Here is a 17,816-nt window from a genome sequence, read left to right as displayed (position 1 = left end):
AAGCCTTTCTGGATACTACCACCAAATGAATTATGCTCAATAACCATCTTAATTAATTTATCAGAAACTGTTATCAAAGAGACATCCCTCATGCATTACCAAATAAAAAGAGAGAGGGGTCTGAAATAAAGTCACAGGTGGCTAAAGGTCTAGGGTGGGAAAAGAATGACCAATAAGATTTTATTCTTTTTAATTTTCCATGTATTTCTTTTTTCCTAAACTATTTCAAAAGAGGGCATATAAAAGGAAAAACTTAAAACCATGTGGAAATTTTTCCCCTATTCCATTAATTCACATTTTTTAACTACTTCTAGTCTATAAACAAGGGATAAAAAACACTTCTGAAGAACCTACCTCCTCACCCTTAGCTTCTAGAATCAGCTTTCACCCATTTTGGGACAATACAAAATATGGCCCTGGGCTTTACTTTTGAAATGTACTTCTAAATATACTTTGCATTTTTTAATTTGATGGAAAGTGGACGATCGTATTAATTTTTCTTGGACTAGTCAGAATTTTCAATTTTTTCAAAGGTGGGCCTGCCAAACAAAGTTAAGTGCATTAGCCTCAAAATACTCCCAAGGTGTATTAAAAGGATTCTTATGCATTTACCTACAAATCTTAAGATTCTGCAAATAATGAAGAATCAATAATAAAGAATAATAAAGAAACAGCCTTTGTTCTTGGTTCCTGGGAAGAAGAGTCTAAATCCTTGGGAGTGTTTGTTATTCATGACCCCCTGAAAGACACATGCGTTTATGCTAAGAGATGACTCATGGGCCCTAGATACAAACTTTAGGATGGGCACTGTTCACCAGAAAGCCAACCACATAACTAGAGCCTTGTGACTTTGAGCCAATCCAACCACCAGGGAAAGAAGGAGGCTGGCGACTGAGTTCAATCATGTGGCCAATGATCTGATCAATCATGCCTACACAATGAAACTCCAATAAAAATTCTGGGAACTAGCCAGATTTGTAGTTAGTTGCTTAGAAGTGTGGTTGACCTGGAAATGCCACCTTCAAACTGGCATCAGAAGTTACACAGTTTTGTTGGGGACTATGTGCCCTGAAAGATGTGGAGTCTGATGCTAACTTAGGGTATTTAGTGTTAAAACTGAATTGCAGTACAGTAGATGGGACTGAAACAAAATACACATGATTCTTAGAACAACATAGGTTTGAACTGCAAAGATCCACTTACATGCAAATTTTTCCAATAAATACAGTATAATACTATGAAATGTATTTTTGCTTCCTTATGGTTTTCTTAACATTTTCTTTTCTCTGATTTGCTGTAAGAGTACAATATATAATACATACAACACACATCCAAGCATTCATTGACTATGTCATCAGTAAGGCTTCAGGTCAACAGTAGGCTATTAGTACTTAAGTTTTGAGAAGTCAACAGTTATACATGGATTTTCAACTGCGCAGGGGGTCAGGATCCCTAACCCCGATGTTGCTCAATGATCAACTGTGGATTTAGAAATTAATTCTAAATACTATATGCCTAGGTATAAACAACCAAAATAACTCACCTAAAAATGAACTATTGAAACTGTATTTAAATGCTCAAATCAGCTGATAAAGATAATCAAATCTCACTTCAACACCTGTGATGGAAAATACTCTTGCATCATGAAGTTCTTCTCAAAGTAAAAGGCATGTACCATAAGTTGCAATGAACAAAATCTCATGTTAATTGATCAAAATCCATAAGGCTGGGATTTCAATAATTTTTAGTAACCATGGTATGTACATCTCAGCTTTGCTTTGAGAAATCTGATCAAAAATCTTAGCTTATAAAACAGATGAATTAGAATGACATTATGAATTCAATACAAAAGTATCCATATTATACCAAAGAATGCATTATTGATTTTAAAAGCTTACTAGTACAATTACAATAGATTTTACTTTCATATACAATTGAAGAAGAAACATATATACTGCAAATTACAAGTAATAACAAAATGAGAATTCCTCGCTAGACTGCCAGTGTCATTTACTAATGGCAATAATTTACTGTGTCATTGCTGAAGGTATAACGGTTTCCTCTCTGCATCAGTCTCAAGTGCACTGATACCCCTAAATTTTAGCTGATCAATCCAGTAGCAAAAGCTAAGCAATCACAAAGTGCAAACCATCAAAAGAACTACTACTACCAGTAACAGCATAGGCTAACCAGCAACCTTAACCTTTTTTCCATTAAAATGAAGCTTTTTCTCTTGAGTGAATGCTGGTTGAATACCTGTTATGAGTAATGAAATGTTTAAAAAACAGTCTTTTCTGTGAGGGGGCTCAGAGTCCACTGAGGAGAGGCAAGCACCGAAACATAACTATTATTTACAAATGGTGTATATGTGGCCACTGCTTGCTAATGGTGTCTATGCATCAGGCCATATTTGGGCTTTTACATACCTTCATCCAATTAATTCTCATGCTCTAAAACTAGGCATAAGAAGGGCACTGCATAGATGAATGAGACCGGATTAAGAACTGCAAAACTGAGAAACTTGAATTATTTTGGATTATTTCCTTAGTATTCTTCTGCAGTATAAGAAGTTAGGAAATATATATATATATATTTTTTTTTAATTAATTTATTTATTTTCAGAAAAACAGTATTCATTATTTTTTCACCACACCCAGTGCTCCATGCAATCCGTGCCCTCTGTAATACCCACCACCTGGTACCCCAACCTCCCACCCCCCCGCCACTTCAAACCCCTCAGATTGTTTTTCAGAGTCCATAGTCTCTCATGATTCACCTCCCCTTCCAATTTCCCCCAACTCCCTTCTCCTCTCTACCACCCCTTGTCCTCCATGCTATTTGTTATGTTCCACAAATAAGTGAAACCATATGATAATTGACTCTCTCTGCTTGACTCATTTCACTCAGCATAATCTCTTCCAGTCCCGTCCATGTTGCTACAAAAGTTGGGTATTCATCCTTTCTGATGGAGGCATAATACTCCATAGTGTATATGGACCACATCTTCCTTATCCATTCATCTGTTGAAGGGCATCTTGGTTCTTTCCATAGTTTGGCGACTGTGGCCATTGCTGCTATAAACATTGGGGTACAGATGGCCCTTCTTTTCACTGCGTCTGTATCTCTGGGGTAAATACCCAGGAGTGCAATGGCAGGGTCATAGGGAAGTTCTATTTTTAGTTTCTTGAGGAATCTCCACACTGTTCTCCAAAGAGGCTGCACCAACTTGCATTCCCACCAACAGTGAAAGAGGGTTCCCCTTTCTCCGCATCCTCTCCAACACATGTTGATTCCTGTCTTGCCATTCTAACTGGTGTAAGGTGATATCTCAATGTGATTTTAATTTGAATCTCCCTGATGGCTAGTGATGATGAACATTTTTTCATGTGTCTGAGAGCCATTTGTATGTCTTCATTGGAGAAGTGTCTGTTCATATATTCTGCCCATTTTTTTATATGATTGTCTCTTTTGTGTGTGCTGAGTTTGAGGAGTTCATTATAGATCCTGGATATCAACCTTTTGTCTGTACTGTCATTTGCAAATATCTTCTCCCATTTCGTGGGTTGCCTCTTTGTTTTTTTGACTGTTTCCTTTGCTGTGCAGAAGCTTTTGATTTTGATGAAGTCCCAAAAGTTTATTTTCGCTTTTGTTTCCTTTGCCTTTGGAGACATATCTTGAAAGAAGTTGCTGTGGCTGATATCGAAGAGATTACTTCCTATGTTCTCCTCTAGGATTCTGATGGATTCCTGTCTCTTGTTGAGGTCTTTTATCCATTTTGAGTTTATCTTTGTGTATGGTGTAAGAGAATGGTCGAGTTTCATTCTTCTACACAGAGCTGTCCAGTTTTCCCAGCACCATTTATTGAAGAGACTGTCTTTTTTCCACTGTATATTTTTTCCTGTTTTGTCGAAGATTAATTGACCATAGAATGAGGGTCCATATCTGGGCTCTCTACTCAGTTCCACTGGTCTATGGGTTTGTTTTTATGCCAGTATCATGCTGTCTTTGTGATCACAGCTTTGTAATAAAACTTGAAATCAGGTAACGTGATGCCCCCAGTTTTATTTTTCTTTTTCAACACTTCCTTAACGATTCGGTGTCTCTTCCGATTCCATACAAATTTTTGGATTATTTGCTCCAGCTCTTTGAAGAATACTGGTGGAATTTTGATCAGAATGGCATTAAAAGTATATATTGCTCTAGGCAGTATAGACATTTTAACAATGTTTATTCTTCCGATCCAAGAGCATGGAATGGTCTTCCATCTTTTTGTGTCTTCTTCAATTTCTTTCATGAGTGTTCTGTAGTTCCTCAAGTACAGATCCTTTACCTCTTTTGTTAGGTTTATTCCCAGGTATCTTATGGTTCTTGGTGCTATAGTAAATGGAATCGATTCTCTAATCTGCCTTTCTGTGTTTTCATTGTTAGTGTATAAGAAAGCTACTGATTTCTGTACACTGACTTTGTATGCTGCCACGTTGCTTAATTGCTGAATGAGTTCTAGTAGTTTGGGGGTGGAGTCTAGGAAATATATATTTTTAATAGATTACGTTGATACTTACATACATTTCTAACTATCATAGACTCATTATTTGTGCCCCTCAACAAATTTATATATTATATTCTAATGCCTAGTGTGATGATAAAAGGCGGCTGGAGGCCTATGGGAGGTGATTAGGTCAGGAGGGTAAAGTCCTCATGAATAGGATTAGTGTCTTTATAAAAGAGGCCCCAAGGAATCCCTTGCCCCTTTTTGTGAGGTTACAGCAAGAAAACAGCCATCTATGAAACAGGAAGAAGGCCCTCACCAGACAAAAAAATCTGCTGGTGCCTTGATCTTGGATTTCTCAGTCTCAATAACTGGGAGAAATAAAATTCTGTTGTTTATAAGTCACCCTGCCTATGGTATTTCATTATAGCAGCCCAAATGAACTAAGACACCTATTAACTTATACCAAATGGAATGGTAATTATAATGGTGTTCAAAGAAATAATAAAAGCCAATTAATTCTGAGGGAGAATGCATCCATATTAATAAAACTTTGAATATTAGTCCGTTTAAGGAAAGTATTAATTTCAAGTATAATTCAAGTGAATTAAATTGTAGGTGTAAAATATATATCCATTGGGTCCTAAATCCACATATAAAATTCACTTGTACTAGAAATAGCTAATTTTTTTTTATTTTAAATTATTTTAAAAAATTTTTAAGATTTTATTTATTTATTTGACAGACAGAGATCACAAGCAGGCAGAGAGGCAGGGGGGGGGTGGGGGGAAGCAGGCTCCCTGCTGAGCAGAGAGCCCTAAGTGGGGCTCAATCCCAGGACCCTGGGAGCACCACCTGAGCATAAGGCAGAGGCTTTAACCCACTGAGCCACCCAGGGACCCCTTAAATTATTTATTAGCAATTTCACGTATAACAACTGAAACTGGAATAAGCATTTATTTTTTATTAATAAAAATGAATTTTGACAAAAATGGACTCTGTCTTCCCCTCTCCTACCACCCCTCTGTGATAAAGGCTTTCCAACATTGTCAGGAGCTTTCAGATGCACATTAAATTAAAGAATATAATGAGGTTTAAGTAGCTGGGGTACAGGACAGTATTCGATTTACAAGATCACCCAAAGCTGTACTGTCATACCAAAGTTGACCAAGTAAATTTAAAAAAAAGGAAAAAAAAATTTACATGCATGAGGACAGATATTGGCTTGATCTGCTGGCTCAGGGCCAATTATTTAATTTGCTTCTCTAAAGACATTAATCTTTAAAAGTATGACTCTGGGAAATTCATGCCACTAGCCTAAAAACCCACTGACAGTGAAGTGTGCATTGACTTCATTTTGCCCAGTAAAAATTTATACAACAGAAGCTACGATAACATCTATAGGTATTCCCTCTTTGCTTCTGCCAGTCGCCTGCATGGTCACTCCATCTACTAAGGCCACTCTGGACCTTAACCAGTAAGTCATAGCCATCTCTGTATACACTTGCCAGATAGAGGGAATGGGAATTCTTGTTTTTAGGAACATTGTCCAACCTCTCACAGGCTGCAGGCCCAGAAATGTGATGTTGTTGATAGCTTCTTTGAGAGTTTTCATAGAACTGAGGGCAAAGTTCTCCTCTTTCTCAAATATGTCTCCCACCTCTTCCCAAGCAGCAGCAAAATTAAGCTTCAGTACTTTCTGAATGTGGTCAGACACAGTCACTTCAAGATCTTCCAGCATGTACCCATCATCATAGCCCTTCTCAGCCAGAACCCCAATGTCAGGGTCGCAGTCCCGGAACGTGAACTTCATGGTGCAGCTAAAGGTGGCTGCAACTGCAGTCGAATCATCATCAGGCAGGTGAACCAAACTGTAACATATTCCTGGCTGCTTGTAAGCAAGACTCGGGGCTGGGATACAACACAGCACCTCAAAGAATCCAATGGCTCCACCTGCACGGTCCCTTTCTCCAGCAGCTGGTCGTTAAGAGTATTGGTGCAGTCAAACTGGAACACGATGTGATTGGTAAACATGTGCTTGATACAAGGAACAAAAAATTCCGTCTCTGCTTCCATAAGTTGAACAGGCTCAGAAGACATGAACAAGGGTCCCAGATCCATAAACTCAGGAATGGCAGCCAATTGTTCTTGGAAAATGTCTTGCCTGGAAGGAGCCAACTTCTTTGGCTAAGTGGCCCCAAGTGTAATTTCTGCTTTCTGCTCAAAGACACGGGCCATAGCAAGAGGAAAAGACTTCATGTCAAAGGGCTTCTCTGCAGGCTCCAGTGTGTACTGGTGGAGGGCTTTCTCCATCCCTGGCACGGAGATGGTGAGGTTGTTGAAGATGTACATAGCATTCAGTGCCACCTGCCTCTCCTGCAGCACATTCAAGTAGAAAGTAGCCCTGTCCCAAACCTCATCGTCCATCATACACCTTTGTAGGAGTACTAGGACGTTTGGGAGAAGATTCTCATTTTGAGCCCAGATTTAGCCAAAGCGCTCACAGCAGCAGCTCTGACAGCCCCATTCTGCAGTACGACCTTATTAAAAATAAAGCAGATATACTTGGAGGGGACAGGCATTCTGAGGCCCTCTTTGCCCAGCAAAATCTTAGTAGAATCTTAGTAGCCAAGAGTGTGTTCACAGTCCTCAATGAATTCACAAAGGTGGGCTAGACCTGCTTCTTTACCCTCAGGGTTCTCTTCCACAATGCTGATTATGCAGTCCACAATGGTCCACTTATATTCAAAGCCTCCATCATCTCAGGGCATGTTGGAGAGGAAAGTCATCATGACACTGTGCTTTTGAGGGTATTTCTGACAGTGAGTGTTAATTACCTGCACAGCCGTCACCCTGACTCATCTGAGATTTCAGACATAATAGGAGATACCTGCTTCATGAGCCTGTCCACACTGCTCTCACTCCCTGTTTTGAGGAATGTAGTAATGGCCAGACTAGCAATGCTTCTGTTTGAGTTTGTGATCAAGTTTTCTGAGTCCAGACTGCAGGCAATAACAGCAGAGGGGTGTTTCATTGCCACCTTGTTCAAGGTCCTCACAGCTGTGTATCTCAAAGCTGGCTTAGGAGAGCTACAGAAAAGTTAAAGAACTGAAATGGCAGGTGCCAACTCCCTTGCAGTACAGTTAGGAAGATGGATGACAGCTGACACAGATGACAATAAACCATTTCATGTTTATTTCACAAGCAGTTCTCAATGAAATCAAAGAGTGGACTTTCATGGCCCTCTTCATTTTCTTTTAGTAAGTGACTGGCAATTCGGATCAGCATGCAGTAAGCAAACTGAGATTTGAGACCGTATTTAGTAAATTTATTCAACATCTTAGAAACAGCAAGGCGTTCGTTCTTTTCGAGGTGATACAGGACTCCCAATGCATGTTAGTGGACCATAATGTTGTTGCTGGAAGCGGCTTCTTGGGCTTTGTTGACCCAGCGCTTAACCACATCATGGCTTATCTTTTTTCTTTTTTTTTAACACTGGCTTTTTTTTTTTTTTCCCAATTTATTTATTTTCAGAAAAACAGTATTCATTATTTTTTCACCACACCCAGTGCTCCATGCAAGCCGTGCCCTCCATAATACCCACCACCTGGTACCCCAACCTCCCACCCCCCCGCCACTTCAAACCCCTCAGACTGTTTTTCAGAGTCCATAGTCTCTCATGGTTCACCTCCCCTTCCAATTTACACTTATTTGTGGAGCATAACAAATAGCATGGAGGACAAGGGGCGTTAGGAGTAGGGAATTTGGGTAAATGGCTTATCTTCATGTGTATCTCCACCAGTGTGGAGCTGAATACGCTGGAGACTTTATCCATAATGGCCTGCTTCATGTAACTCTCGATGGCCTGCAACATTATTCCATTAGTGATTCTGCAGAGAGCCCTGATGGCTGGGCCTCGGTACACATCTTTCTTTCCAGTCATGTCCTTAGTCAGAAGTTCGTAAATTAGAAATGCAATGCGGGTCTCATGGGATAACATCAAGGTATTGGCAGGGTTACATTATTTTCTGGAGGCTGTAGGGGTGAATCCATTTCCTTGCCTCTTCCAACTGTCAGAGGCTACCCACATTCCGTGGCTCACGACCCCCCCTCCTCCAGCAACGTCGCTTCTGTGACCTGCTTCCATCATCCCATCTCTTCACTGTGAAACAGCTTAGCTTTTCATAAACTCAATCACATATCTTCTAGAATCTTCATTTATCAAGTATGCAAGTGATGCCAGAGAGGCAGAGCCTCAAGAGGGAGGGCTTCAGGCCAGGAGGCTTCTTGATTTTGTGTGAGAAAGAATTCAAGGGCAAGCCATTTAGGGAAAGGGCAAAGATTTATTAGTACAGAAATAAGAAGGCTTCTACTTCACAGAGTAGTGGTCTCTCCTCCCAGGTGAGCATGAAGAACCCCCGCCCCCGCCCCGCCTCTCATGAAGGGTTTTGTTTGTTTTTTAAGATCTTATTTATTTATTTGGCAGAGAGAGAGAAAGCAAGAGAGTGAACACAAGCAGGGGGAGTGGGAGAGGAAGAAGCAGGCTCCCCACTTAGCAGGGAGCTCAATGCTGGGCTCTATCCCATGACCCTGGGATCACAACCTGAGCAAGGCAGACGCTTAACTGACTGAGCCACCCAAATGCTACTCCAGTAGGTCCTGCTTAAAAGTGGTAAATATTTAAACAAAATCTTTCGAAATTTTGACTCTTAAATACATTTAAATGTTTGAATTAGCCTGTCCCCCAGGCTAATGGGGGACATAACATAACATTTTAGAAATGTTTACCTGTAAGTGATTTAATTTTAAACATTCATGATGTTCATAGTTTTTGCATCTTCAGATCTAACATACATTAGTTAAAGTATTAGCACTCTAAAGTAGTTTTCCAATTTGATAGTTTCCAAGTGTAAAACACAAAGATATACCTTGTATCTTTGATAATTCATCAGCATTGCAACTAACTTTCTACATGTATAAAGACATAAAGGAGTTTCCAAATGAGTTACTCTAATGTAAACAGGAGGGTGGTAGAAAAGAGAAAGATGGACCAACAGACCAACCCTGTTCTCACAGAGGTTCACAGAGGTTTGTAGAGGGGGTGAGATGAGGGAGGGACAGACATGAGATATCATTGTATTTGTAAGATGATATTTCTTAAACTCTAAGTAGTGGGTACAAAGGTATTTTTTCATGATCTACATTTCTGTATGCCTAAAATATTTAGTAATAAAAAAAACAGACTCACCGATCAATTACAATTTCTTTTTGCCTTAGCAGTCCTTCTTTTATTTTCAGCACTGATTCCCACTTACTGAAATCCTGATAGCCAGAAGGTGAATAACTTTGACGAGACAATCCAGTCAAAACCTGCACAAATATATTTATAATATTAGTATACTTAAAGTGTTTAAAAAGAATATTTCAATGGTATTTAATACTTTCCCAACGATTTTCATTAAAAACAGAGAACTCTCTCTTTGATTTTTTTTTAAGACTATCTGAAATCATACTTGTGAATACAACATAACTTGGAAGAATTTCAAGGAAGTGAAGTAAAAGTACAAGTCTAATAACTGGTGACAATAGAATATTTAATCTTGTTTATTTTAACACTATAAATAAGATCTTATTCTCATTATCTTGTGGAAACTTTCAGGAAATGAGAGATTAATCACTCACTGCTTAAGGAAGAAGTACAATAAGAAAATGTGCCATGGTTAGACTAGACAAACATTATATGAAAGGTTTCCACAAGGAAATAAAAATTAGTACCTGTAGCATACAGACTTCAAATTGTCATCTATCGGGAGTCAAGATGGCGGAGAAGTAGCAGGCTGAGACTACCTCAGCTAGCAGGAGATCAGCTAGATAGCTTATCTAAAGATTGCAAACACCTGCAAATCCATCGGCAGATCGAAGAGAAGAAGAACAGCAATTCTAGAAACAGAAAAACAACCACTTTCTGAAAGGTAGGACTGGCGGAGAAGTGAATCCAAAGCGACGGGAAGATAGACCCCGGGGGGAGAGGCCGGCTCCCGGCAAGCGGCGGAGCAACGGAGCACAAAATCAGGACTTTTAAAAGTCGGTTCCGCTGAGGGACATCACTCCGGAGGCTAAACCGGGGCGAAGCCCACGCAGGGTCGGCGTGACCTCAGGTCCCGCGGGGTCACAGAAGGATCGGGGGTGTCTGAGTGTCGCAGAGCTTGCGGATATTGGAACGGGAAAGCCGGCTGCAGAGACAGAGCCGACAGTAAGCTCGCAGCTCGGAGCTGCCTTGAACCGGCCGCAGGCTCGGTGAGCTCGGAGCGCGGCCGGAGGTTAGGCAGACGCGAGTTACTAGGAGCTGTTCGCTGAGGGCGCACTGGGGAGCGGGGCCCCGGGCTCTCGGCTCCTCCGGGCCGGAGACCAGGAGGCTGCCATTTGTATTCCCGTCCTCCGGAACTCTACGGAAAGTGCTCAGGGAACAAAAGCTCCTGAAAGCAAAGCCGAGCAGATCACTCAGCCCGGCCCCTGGTAAGGGCGGTGTAATTCCGCCTGGGGCAAAGACACTTGAGAATCACTACACCAGGCCCCTCCCCCAGAAGATCAACAAGAAATCCAGGCAAGACCAAGTTCACCAACCAAGGAGTGCAGTTTCAATACCAAGGAGAGAGCAGCAGAATCCCAGAGGAGGAGAAAACAAACCACGGAACTCATGGCTTTCTGCCTGTGACTTTTTAGTCCTGCAGTTAATTTAATTTTTTTCTTTTTCATTTTTTTTTCTCTTCTTCTGCTAAAATTTTTTATAACTTTTACCCTTTTCTTTTTTAACGTTTTTTAACTAGATTATCTAATATATATATATTTTTCTTTTTATACTTTTCTTTATTCATTTTCTTTTTTTTTAATTCTTTTTTTTCTTTTTTTTTCTTTCTTTCTTTTTGAACCTCTTTTTATCCCCAAATCAGAAGAGATCCCAATCAGAAGAGATTGGGAGATCCCAATCAAAGGAGATCCCAATCAGAGGAGATTTCTCCCCCCTCATGATTTGGGATCTCTTCTGATTTGGTTAAAGCATATTTTCCTGGGATTGTTGCCACCCTTTTAGTATTTTACTTGCTCCTTCATATACTCTTAGCTGGACAAAATGACAAGGCGGAAAAATTCACAACAAAAAAAAGAACAAGAGGCAGTACCGAAGGCTAGGGACCTAATCAATACAGACATTGGTAATATGTCAGATCTAGAGTTCAAAATGACAATTCTCAAGGTTATAGCCGGGCTTGAAAAAGGCATGGAAGATATTAGAGAAACCCTCTCCAGAGATATAAAAGCCCTTTCTGGAGAAATAAAAGAACTAAAATCTAACCAAGTTGAAATCAAAAAAGCTATTAATGAAGTTCAATCAAAAATGGAGGCTCTCACTGCTAGGATAAATGAGGCAGAAGAAAGAATTAGCGATATAGAAGACCAAATGACCGAGAATAAAGAAGCTGAGCAAAAGAGGGACAAACAGCTACTGGACCATGAGGGGAGAATTCGAGAGATAAGTGACACCATAAGACGAAACAACATTAGAATAATTGGGATTCCAGAAGAAGAAGAAAGAGAGAGGGGAGCAGAAGTTATACTGGAGAGAATTATTGGGGAGAATTTCCCCAATATGGCAAAGGGAACGAGCATCAAAATTCAGGAGGTTCAGAGAACGCCCCTCAAAATCAATAAGAATAGGCCCACACCCCGTCACCTAATAGTAAAATTTACAAGCCTTAGTGACAAAGAGAAAATCCTGAAAGCAGCCCGGGAAAAGAAGTCTGTAACATACAATGGTAAAAGTATTAGATTGGCAGCTGACTTATCCACAGAGACCTGGCAGGCCAGAAAGAGCTGGCATGATATTTTCAGAGCACTAAACGAGAAAAACATGCAGCCAAGAATACTATATCCAGCTAGGCTATCATTGAAAATAGAAGGAGAGATTAAAAGCTTCCAGGACAAACAAAAACTGAAAGAATTTGCAAACACCAAACCAGCTCTACAGGAAATATTGAAAGGGGTCCTCTAAGCAAAGAGAGAGCCTACAAGTGGTAGATCAGAAAGGAACAGCGACAATATACATTTACAGTCACCTTACAGGCAATACAATGGCACTAAAATCATATCTCTCAATAGTTACCCTGAATGTTAATGGGCTAAATGCCCCAATCAAAAGACACAGGGTATCAGAATGGATTAAAAAAACAAAACCCATCTATATGTTGCCTCCAAGAAACTCATTTTAAACCCGAAGACACCTCCAGACTTAAAGTGAGGGGGTGGAAAAGAATTTACCATGCTAATGGACATCAGAAAAAAGCAGGAGTGGCAATCCTTATATCAGATCAATTAGATTTTAAGCCAAAGACTATAATAAGAGATGAGGAAGGACACTATATCATACTCAGGGTCTGTCCAACAAGAAGATCTAACAATTTTAAATATCTATGCCCCCAACGTGGGAGCAGCCAACTATATAAACCAATTAATAACAAAATCAAAGAAACACATCAACAATAATACAATAATAGTAGGGGACTTTAATACTCCCCTCACTGAAATGGACAGATCATCCAAGCAAAAGATCAACAGGGAAATAAAGGCCTTAAATGATACACTGGAAGAGATGGACATCACAGATATATTCAGAACATTTCATCCCAAAGCAACAGAATACACATTCTTCTCTAGTGCACATGGAACATTCTCCAGAATAGATCACATCCTCGGTCCTAAATCAGGACTCAACCAGTATCAAAAGATTGGGATCATTCCCTGCATATTTTCAGACCACAATGCTCTGAAGCTAGAACTCAACCACAAGAGGAAGTTTGGAAAGAACACAAATACATGGAGACTAAACAGCATCCTTCTAAAGAATGAATGGGTCAACCGGGAAATTAAAGAATTGAAAAAAATCATGGAAACAAATGATAATGAAAATACAACGGTTCAAAATCTGTGGGACACAACAAAGGCAGTCCTGAGAGGAAAATATATAGCGGTACAAGCTTTTCTCAAGAAACAAGAAAGGTCTCAGGTACACAACCTGACCCTACACCTAAAGGAGCTGGAGAAAGAACAAGAAAGAAACCCTAAGCCCAGCAGGAGAAGAGAAATCATAAAGATCAGAGCAGAAATCAATGAAATAGAAACCAAAAAAACAATAGAACAAATCAACCAAACTAGGAGCTGGTTCTTTGAAAGAATTAATAAAATTGATAAACCCTTGGCCAGACTTATCAAAAAGAAAAGAGAAAGGACCCAAATAAAATCATGAATGAAAGAGGAGAGATCACAACTAACACCAAAGAAATACAAACTATTATAAGAACATACTATGAGCAACTCTACGCCAACAAATTTGACAATCTGGAAGAAATGGATGCATTCCTAGAAACATATAAACTACCAAAATTGAACCAGGAAGAAATAGAAAGCCTGAACAGACCCATAACCAGTAAGGAGATTGAAACAGTCATTAAAAATCTCCAAACAAACAAAAGCCCAGGGCCAGATGGCTTCCCGGGGGAATTCTACCAAACATTTAAAGAAGAACTAATTCCTATTCTCCTAAAACTGTTCCAAAAAACAGAAATGGAAGGAAAACTCCCAAACTCATTTTATGAGGCCAGCATCACCTTGATCCCAAAACCAGACAAGGATCCCATCAAAAAAGAGAGCTATAGACCAATATCCTTGATGAACACAGATGCAAAAATTCTCACCAAAATACTAGCCAATAGGATTCAACAGTACATTAAAAGGATTATTCACCACGACCAAGTGGGATTTATCCCAGGGCTGCAAGGTTGGTTCAACATCCGCAAATCAGTCAATGTGATACAACACATCAATAAAAGAAAGAACAAGAACCATATGATACTCTCAATAGATGCTGAAAAAGCATTTGACAAAGTACAGCATCCCTTCCTGATCAAAACCCTTCAAAGTGTAGGGATAGAGGGCTCATACCTCAATATCATCAAAGCCATCTATGAAAAACCCACTGCAAATATCATTCTCAATGGAGAAAAACTGAAAGCCTTTCCACTAAGGTCAGGAACACGGCAGGGATGTCCATTATCACCACTGCTATTCAACATAGTACTAGAAGTCCTAGCCTCAGCAATCAGACAACAAAAGGAAATTAAAGGCATCCAAATCGGCAAAGAAGAAGTCAAACTATCACTCTTCGCAGATGATATGATACTCTATGTGGAAAACCCAAAAGACTCCACTCCAAAACTGCTAGAACTTATACAGGAATTCAGTAAAGTGTCAGGATATAAGATCAATGCACAGAAATCAGTTGCATTTCTCTACACCAACAACAAGACAGAAGAAAGAGAAATTAAGGAGTCAATCCCATTTACAATTGCACCCCAAACCATAAGATACCTAGGAATAAACCTAACCAAAGAGGCTAAGAATCTATACTCAGAAAACTATAAAGTACTCATGAAAGAAATTGAGGAAGACACAAAGAAATGGAAATATGTTCCATGCTCCTGGATTGGAAGAATAAATATTGTGAAAATGTCTATGCTACCTAAAGCGATCTACACATTTAATGCAATTCCTATTAAAGTACCATCCATCTTTTTCAAAGAAATGGAACAAATAATTTTAAAATTTATATGGAACCAGAAAAGACCTCGAATAGCCAAAGGGATATTGAAAAACAAAGCCAAAGTTGGTGGCATCACAATTCTGGACTTCAAACTTTATTACAAGGCTGTCATCATCAAGACAGCATGGTACTGGCACAAAAACAGACACATAGACCAATGGAACAGAATAGAGAGCCCAGAAATAGACCCTCAACTCTATGGTCAACTAATCTTCGACAAAGCAGGAAAGAATGTCCAATGGAAAAAAGACAGCCTCTTCAATAAATGGTGTTGGGAAAATTGGACAGCCACGTGCAGAAAAATGAAATTGGACCATTTCCTTACACCACACACAAAAATAGATTCAAAATGGATTAAGGACCTCGATGTGAGAAAGGAATCCATCAAAATCCTTGAGAAGAACACAGGCAGCAACCTCTTCGACCTCAGCCGCAGCAACATCTTCCTAGGAACATCGCCAAAGGCAAGGGAAGCAAAGGCAAAAATGAACTTTTGGGATTTCATCAAGATCAAAAGCTTTTGCACAGCAAAGGAAACAGTTAACAAAATCAAAAGACAACTGACAGAATGGGAGAAGATATTTGCAAACGACATATCAGATAAAGGACTAGTGTCCAAAATCTATAAAGAACTTAGCAAACTCAACACCCAAAGAACAAATAATCCAATCAAGAAATGGGCAGAGGACATGAACAGACGTTTCTGCAAAGAAGACATCCAGATGGCCAACAGACACATGAAAAAGTGCTCCATATCACTCGGCATCAGGGAAATACAAATCAAAACCACAATGAGATATCACCTCACACCAGTCAGAATGGCTAAAATCATCAAGTCAGGAAATGACAGATGCTGGCGAGGATGCGGAGAAAGGGGAACCCTCCTACACTGTTGGTGGGAATGCAAGCTGGTGCAACCACTCTGGAAAACAGCATGGAGGTTCCTCAAAATGTTGAAAATAGAACTGCCGTATGACCCAGCAATTGCACTACTGGGAATTTACCCTAAAGATACAAACGTAGTCATCCAAAGGGGCACGTGCACCCGAATGTATATAGCAGCAATGTCCACAATAGCCAAACTATGGAAAGAACCTAGATGTCCATCATCAGATGAATGGATCAAGAAGATGTGGTATATATACACAATGGAATACTATGCAGCCATCAAAAGAAACGAAATCTTGCCATTTGCGACAACATGGATGGAACTAGAGCGTATCATGCTTAGCGAAATAAGTCAAGCGGAGAAAGACAAATATCATATGATCTCCCTGATATGAGGAAGTGGTGATGCAACATGGGGGCTTAAGTGGGTAGGAGAAGAATCCATGAAACAAGATGGGATAGGGAGGGAGACAAACCATAAGTGACTCTTAATCTCACGAAACAAACTGTGGGTTGCTGGGGGAGGGGGGGGTTGGGAGAAGGGGGGTAGGGTTATGGACATTGGGGAGGGTATGTGCTTTTGGGTAAATTGGAAGGGGAGATGAACCATGAGAGACTATGGACTCTGAAAAACAATCTGAGGGGTTTGCAGTGGCGGGGGGGTGGGCGGTTGGGGTATCAGGTGGTGGGTATTATAGAGGGCACAGCTTGCATGGAGCACTGGGTGTGGTGAAAAAATAATGAATACTGTTTTTCTGAAAATAAATAAATTGAAAAAAAAAGAACATGTAAATGACTCAAAAAAATTGTCATCTATCACATCAGATTTATTTACATTAAACTTTCAAAAGCAAAAATACTTTCACAAAATAGTAAACATATTTATAGAAAATAGGACTTAAACAGGTATAATCTGGTTGGGTGATTACTGGCCTCCAGTATAAATTACATCATTTAGAAAAAGTGTGCTTAGAATTTAAGAGAAATTTCAAATATTTAAGAGAAATCAACACTGATAAAAACCAATATGGCAGTTATCCTCAAATTCCTATGATTGAAACAAAAAAGAAAACCTTAATATACTAGTAGCCATAGACTGAATTTTATCTCCTCAAAAGGTATGCTGAAGTACTAACACCTAAGTACCTCAGGAAGTAACCTTCTTTGGGAACAGGGTCTTTACAGACATAGTCAAGTTAAGATGAAGTCACTGGGGTGGGCCCTAATCCAAAATGACTGGTGTCCTATGTAAAGGTGAAATTTGAACACAAGTACACACAGAAGACTGTAAAGAGATACAGAGAGAACACCATCTGAAGATGAAAGCAGAGATAGCAGTGATGCATCTACACACCAAGCAACACAGAAGATTGTCAGGAAACCACTAGTAACACAGCATGGAATATAATATTCTTCTTCACAGGCTTCAGAAGAAACCAACTGAGCCAGCACCTTGATTCTGGACTTCCAGAACTGTGAGACAATAAAATTCTGTTGTGTTTGTATCCTTTGTTATGGCAGCTGCAGGAAACTAATACAACTAGTAAATCCAATACCAAGGAATATCCAAAACAAGGAATAAATTCCTTGACAAGCTAAATAATCCCACAGAAACACTCCAAAGCAACTTTAGGAAAATTCAAATGTGCAGTGATATTTTTATTCTTTGTTTTCCAAGGGCGCTACCGGCAAGACCTACTTCCAAATAAACCACTAATTTTGTGACACCAACTAGTCCTAGATTAACCCTTTAAATTATTATTTTCAAGTAATACCAAGACAAGATAT

General features: G+C 39.7%; 1 protein-coding gene across 2 annotated transcripts in view; it reads right to left on the bottom strand.

Annotated features, from left to right (window-relative positions):
• The window catches only part of CEP85L (centrosomal protein 85 like), a 189,622-nt gene that overhangs the window by 71,382 nt on the left and 100,424 nt on the right, over positions 1-17,816 (bottom strand). For both annotated transcript variants that reach the window (XM_044249937.1, XM_044249926.1), the window contains exon 4: positions 9,738-9,859. In XM_044249937.1, coding sequence (XP_044105872.1) covers positions 9,738-9,859 — 122 coding nt within the window. The remainder of the gene's footprint in view (positions 1-9,737; positions 9,860-17,816) is intronic.

The sequence above is a fragment of the Neovison vison genome, chromosome 1, assembly GCF_020171115.1.
Source record: "Neovison vison isolate M4711 chromosome 1, ASM_NN_V1, whole genome shotgun sequence".
In the NCBI taxonomy this organism is placed as follows: Eukaryota; Metazoa; Chordata; class Mammalia; order Carnivora; family Mustelidae; genus Neogale; species Neogale vison.
Note: the sequence above shows the minus strand (reverse complement) of the source record. Positions and strands in the feature narration are given on the sequence as shown.